Below are 6,183 nucleotides of genomic sequence, written 5' to 3'. Positions count from 1 at the left end.
AAGGAAGGAGTGGTCAGGGGAAAGGGAAAGTTAGAGGAAGGAAGATAATGAGAACACTGGAAGAAGTAGAGAGTAGTAGAAAAGGTAGAAGGTAGAAGACTAGAAAGTAGAAGGTAGAGATAGAAAAGTGCTGCCATCATCCATTCTAGTTCAGTACATCCAAGACAAGGAATGGAACTTGTCTGTCCTCTAAGTTGGTATCAAATAATAACATGTATCATTAATTTTCTGCTGTAAGCATGTATTCAGACTTTTAAGTCAGTGAACTCAGAGTATGCTCTTCACTCTAACTGGCAATATATCATTAAATTCAAGATCTAGGAAACACAATTAAAGTCAGATTAAAAAGTAAGTTAATCAATTATATATATTTAGTATTAACAGTATCAATTCAAACGGTTAAACTTAATGTTCACTATGTCAAGATTAATACACCATGTGAGTCATCACACAAGACCTTGAGACCACTCCAGCTGACTGCCCCTGATAATCACACAACACCTTAAGTTTGGAAAACACGAAATAAGTCATCTTAACGTCCAAATTCACCAAGGACTAAGACTAGGTTGGATAGAGAGGGGGAGGGAGGTCTACAGTTGACAGGCAGAGTTCCCCTTGTCCAGCTGACAGCCTGTCTAGGCTGCTGTCTGTTGATGCTCTTCTGTCTGCTTATCCTGTCCTATCCGCTCGAATGTACAGTTCCCTGGGTATTTATGCGGGAACCAGGAGTAGGTTGGTTGGTATAGATTCAGCTACTCGGAACAAGTTCCAAGTAGCACGGGCTATGGTGAGCCCGTAACTTACCTGGCACAGGAGCGGTGTTGTGAACCAGGAGTAAAGCTCCGCCTACTAAGTAGATAGCTTCAGGCCGTCTGCCTGCCACACCTTACACAGCTGCTTGTTTGAAGGACACACCCGACAACCTGGCTACAATTATCAGCTTAGCTGAAGCAAGGTCAAGTCAGACGACCTGACCCTTGTTCAACTTGTGGTCATTAACTCCTCTAGGTGTGACTTTTTTAATTACTACAGGCCGACAGTCTGGCGCCTCAAATTCTGTTTTGTCTGGCTGACTCATGTACTATGTGAAATATTAACTAAGCACCTTTATGGTGTTACAATGTGATCGTTGGACTGACCAATTTATATGTACACTAAGTATTTAGTTACAATGATACCTGGTTAGCACTGCAGCTCCTATGTATGGCAATATTACACGCAGGAGGTGAGTCATGTTGATGATACTTGATGGAATTATCTGCACTAAATATTATAGGATGAAAGAAGTGTTGGTGTTCCGTGATTTTATACCACACAGCCCGTCTGGTCACCCTTGGCACCTGTGTGGCCACCCTTGGCACTTGTTTGACCACCTTTGGCACCTATGCGGTCACCCTTGGGGCACATACAGTTTTATCACTTAAACTCGCCAGATCTTTGACTTTTGGTCTTGGTTGCAATTAACTTATTCCAGATGACATTAACACATCTGCTTAGTTTTCATTTACTCTGGCCAGAAACTGGATGGGTGACCCATGAGAACAATGGCACCTTATATATGAATTCCCAAATCCCACGCCTTACCTCCCCCAGGTACGCACGATGGGCACATGCGTAAAAAGTGAGGTCGAAATAAGTTAATGAGGTGGAAATATAAACTATATACAGACGATGAGTCACAATAACGTGGCTGAAGACATGACGACCAAACTACACATCACAAGATGAGGAGACGACGGCGTTTCGGTCCGTTCTGGACTATTATCGTCGATAATCGACCTCGGTCGATTATCAAGACAATCAACTTGATAATGGTCCGGGACGGACCAAAACGTCGTCGTCTCCTCATCCTTTGGTGTGTAGTTTGGTCAACGTAAGGATTTGGGATGGGACGGGGTAAAAGAATGGTGTCCAACCACTTGGACGGTCGGGGATTGAACGCCGACCTGCATGGAGCGAGACCGTCGCTCTACTGTCCACCCCTAGTGGTTGGACACTACTGGTGTCCAACACCTAAGGAAAGACGAAATTTTGCTTCCAAAATTTGTCCTATCATTTATTTGCATGATTCTGTACTTAAACTATTTTATGTACATTGTTAATAGTAATTCATGAATTTGTATTAAAATCATTGTCACATTGAAATACATTTGAAAATACGGATAATTAAATAAAGTTCAAATGTTTTCAGCTTCATAATAATTAGTTAAAATATTACAAATTACTTGTCACTTTTAAAAATATTATTTCTCTGAATATTAGCAAAAGTTCTTTATATCTTTGCTCATCGTCCGTTACTGACTAAACACACAGTAGGGAGATGTTATCTTAACTCGGTTTTCAACAGCGAGATGTTATCTTAACTTGATTGCCAGCAGGGAGATGTTATCTTAACTCGGCTTACAACAGGTAAATGTTTTCAGAAGGTGGGCTCAGAGAAGGCAGATGTTAACGAAGCTTGAAGTAGAAGTAAGCAGAGAGGGCAGCCAGGCAGACAGCGGCCACCACGAAGACAATCATGGATATCATGTAGCTATCCCGCTCCTTCTTCATGCCCTCGTAGTCCTCACACATGCGTGGCGTCGTACTCGGGGCGGTGGTAGTCGTAGGCTCCGCCTCCTCACGGGCTATGTGCCATCTGAAATTATTACCAGAAATAGGATCTGAAACATGACTGAAATGTGGACTGAAGTGTGGGATGAAGTGCAGGATTGAAGTGTGATATGAAGTATGAGCTGAAGTGTGATGGTGAAGGAGCACCTACCTGTCTGGGAACTCCACCTCCAGGGTGCAAGCGTCCTGGATGAGGAGGTAGTTGTGGTGTTCGGGTTCCAGCGGCTCCCACTTGGGAATACCAAGCTCGGTGCTCCAGACGGCTTTGTCTTCCTCGGGCGTAGGGTCACTGTAAAGTTGGAACTTGAGCTTTAAAATATTGTTCCTTGTGAGTACAAGATAACGAGCTAGTTCACTCGGAACTAGTCCACTAGCTCGGCGGAACAAGCTAGTGGACACAAAGCAATGTTTGGCGTTGTCCAAAAAAAATCACATCAAATGAATACATTTTACATTCTCGAGATAGACAATTGCCAATGGATTAAATTTTATATCTGTTATGTGCTGAAATATACATGAATAGTTTTATTTATGCACCTAAACATGGAAAAAATGTGTTTGTATATTTATGAATGCAGGTATTTATGTATGCACATGTGTATACATGCATGAATGTAGATATGTACAGAAACCAACGTACCCATATATGGCAAAGTTGGTCCAGAGGCGCACCATGCGGTCCTTAGTGAGCACCTGAGCGCCCTCCATCACCGCCGGGAACCCAAACAGGTACATCAGTTCGTCCGAGTGCGTCACACCTGCGGGTGTACAACTCTCACTAGCATGAAGTGTTGTGTACTCAGGGTGTCAGTGTGTACAAGTATACCGTAATGACAAAGACTTTCGCTCTTCTAAATGAGCTGGTACACTCTGCTGTTACTTGTGTTGCAACACGGCCCCTGGTGACCACAAGGTAACCTAGTCTGATTAATACAAGGTGACGTAGTCTGATGAACACAAGGTGACCTAACCTCGTGAACACAAGGTAAGTTGTGTTCACGTGAGTGGGAGTGGTTGGATAAGCACATGAGTGGGAGGATGGCTCATAATCAGCGTAGGGAAGATGGGATAGGTTACCTGGGCGGAATGGCATGGGTGCATGCCCAATGAACAGCCAGCGGAACATTGTGTCATCAGACTCGAAGTCGAAGGAGTAGAAGAAGGTGGAGGAGTTGAGGCGAGCGTGGTACTTTGCCGTCTCCCAGGCCCCAGCCTTCAGGAAGAACACCCCACACATCTGCCCAATCATCACAACACAAGAAATCAATGCATTAGATACAATAGGAATCATGATGCACAAAGAAATCACATTCACATTATGTATCAATGAGAAAATCAGTAGGAACGATGAGGAGGATTCGAACAGGCGCTCTGGGTACTCCCATGCAAGTGACTTAGACCACTACACAGCGACATGATCAAAAGCAATGTAACCTGGGATTCAACTGAATCTTTTATGTGTCCTGAGGCTTCCAATGAAGCCCAATCAGCCAGAGTGCATGGAGGCAATGCGTGAAACCCTGATTGAGCTAAACTGGAAGGCTCAGGGCAAGACACCTAGATGATTCAGTTGAATCCCAGGTTGCATTGCTTTTGACCATGTCGTGGTGTAGTGGTCTAAGGTGTGTGCTTGGGAGTACGCACAATGCAGGTTCGAATCCTCCTCGTCGCCCCTACTAATTTTCTCAATAACAATAAAAGTAAGCCGAAATATGTAATAATCTATGAGAACTGTGACTAACGTAACCTTGTATGCCAATATAATGTGCATTTAACGTCAAGACTCATTCTTATTACTGTTTAACTCCTCACAGAATTGCACTTACAGGTAATAATTTTAAACATCATATATATTGTGACGGTAACGCGTTGGTGTTCGGCTGTTTAAGGCTAGGGGTATGGCCTCGTCACATAGTTATAAAAAAAAAATAGAAAAACTGGAACTTCGTCTGTGGTAAGGTAAGGAGAAGACACACAAAACACAAGTAAACTTTAACAATGAAATTTTAATTACGTTAAATAAATCAAAACATGAAAATAATGCACAAACAAATTCTTATAATAAAATCAATGAATCAAAATAATAAGAATACTTAAATGACACAATGAAAGTTACGTTAAGGTAAAATAACAAGAAGTGCAACAAAAGTTAAGTGGGAGGTGCTGGAATATTGGCTTAAAGCCACCACCTCTCTCAGTACACTCTAGAGTCTAGCTGGGAGGTGTGCTGGCTACGAAAGCACGGAACATTCTGAAGACTGATGTTGGGGCGACCCCAGACATCGGGTAGTATTGGGGGGCGAGTGCAGGTGCAGCCAGACCGGCGACCAATCAGCGGAGCCGTAGCGATCAACGGGTAGTTTGGTGGTTGGAGTTCGAACAGGTGGCTGGATGCATACGTTTCTGCTCACCCTGGCAAGCCTTGCTGGTGCTGGTGTTGTTGTCGTTGTTTGACATTTCTTCCATAGTCTTTTATATAATTGTGACGACGTAATTATGAAGGGAAGAGCAGGCTCAATCTCTTGAAGGAGATTATTGTCACAACTCTCCCCCGAAGCCTGCGGTTCTGGAAGAAGTACGTCGTTATGTGGTGGAGTAATGGATGGAGTCGCTTCTACTTCATAAACTCTGGAGAGATCATGGGCTAAGATGTTGTCAGACTCTTGGTATAGCGTGTCTCCAGGTTGAATTTCTGCAGATAGCAAGCCCATAGTAGAAGACGTTGAGATGAGAAGTGGGCGTGCTGCAGGAGGTGTAGGGTGGTGTGGTCCGTATTGATGGTGGACCGAGCACTTTTCAGGTGTGGAGTGAAGTGCTGAAGCTTCAGGATGAGGAAGAGTAGCTCCTTGCCAATTGTTCCGTAGATCCTTGTAGCAGTAGTCGCTGACAGGTGTATTCTTCTCGCCTCGTTGCTGCATCACGACACCACCATCGTCGGTACCATTGGCGTCGACATGGAGGATGTAGGGCTTATCTGACGAGGTGAGAGTGGAATTAGAAGAGGGCATAGGAGCACGAGTATTATCCTGAAAGCATTTGGGAAGATCATTAAGGATTTTGGAATTAGAAAGCGCCGACTCCTTGTCAGTGCTTTCGGGAGAAGAAGCCGGGATGGTCTCACTGTGGATGTAGGGTTCTGTGAAGGTAGAACAATTAATCAAGACAGTGGGAGGAGTACCATTATATTGCTTCAGGAGGTTGACGTGGCACAGCTGGGTCTTCCGCCGCCTATCTGGAGTCTCTATCACATAATTATTATTATTCCTGCACTCTTTGACGCAGTAGGGTCCTGAAAATCTGTTTTGTAAAGGTGAACCTGGGATAGGGAAATAAGCAAGGACGAAGTCTCCCGGCTTGAATTTTCTTACTTTGCTGGTCTGGTCGTAATGAGTCTTCATTCTCACCTGGGCTTTCAATAGATTATCATGGGCAAAGCGGTGGACTCTCTCTAGAATGTGCTGAAGGTTTTGAAGAAACTGGGGCACATTCTGATGTTCACTGAAGGTGGCATCTCTGAGAGAGTCTTTGAAAGCCTTAAGGGGAGTACGGCACTTACGGCCGTAGAGCATC

At 44.1% G+C, this 6,183-nt stretch overlaps 1 protein-coding gene across 1 annotated transcript in view; it reads right to left on the bottom strand.

Annotated features, from left to right (window-relative positions):
* Positions 1 to 341: 341 nt before the first annotated feature.
* LOC123770241 (juvenile hormone esterase) overlaps positions 342 to 6,183 on the bottom strand; it is a 66,914-nt gene continuing 61,072 nt past the window's right edge. The window contains exons 12-15 of the mRNA XM_069339946.1: positions 3,691 to 3,850; positions 3,254 to 3,371; positions 2,765 to 2,902; positions 342 to 2,638 (exon numbers count right to left, since the gene is read on the bottom strand). Of these exons, the coding sequence (XP_069196047.1) occupies positions 2,449 to 2,638; positions 2,765 to 2,902; positions 3,254 to 3,371; positions 3,691 to 3,850 (606 nt within the window). The 3' untranslated portion in view covers positions 342 to 2,448. The remainder of the gene's footprint in view (positions 2,639 to 2,764; positions 2,903 to 3,253; positions 3,372 to 3,690; positions 3,851 to 6,183) is intronic.

The sequence above is a fragment of the Procambarus clarkii genome, chromosome 42 (assembly GCF_040958095.1).
Source record: "Procambarus clarkii isolate CNS0578487 chromosome 42, FALCON_Pclarkii_2.0, whole genome shotgun sequence".
NCBI lineage: Eukaryota > Metazoa > Arthropoda > Malacostraca > Decapoda > Cambaridae > Procambarus > Procambarus clarkii.
Note: the sequence above shows the minus strand (reverse complement) of the source record. Positions and strands in the feature narration are given on the sequence as shown.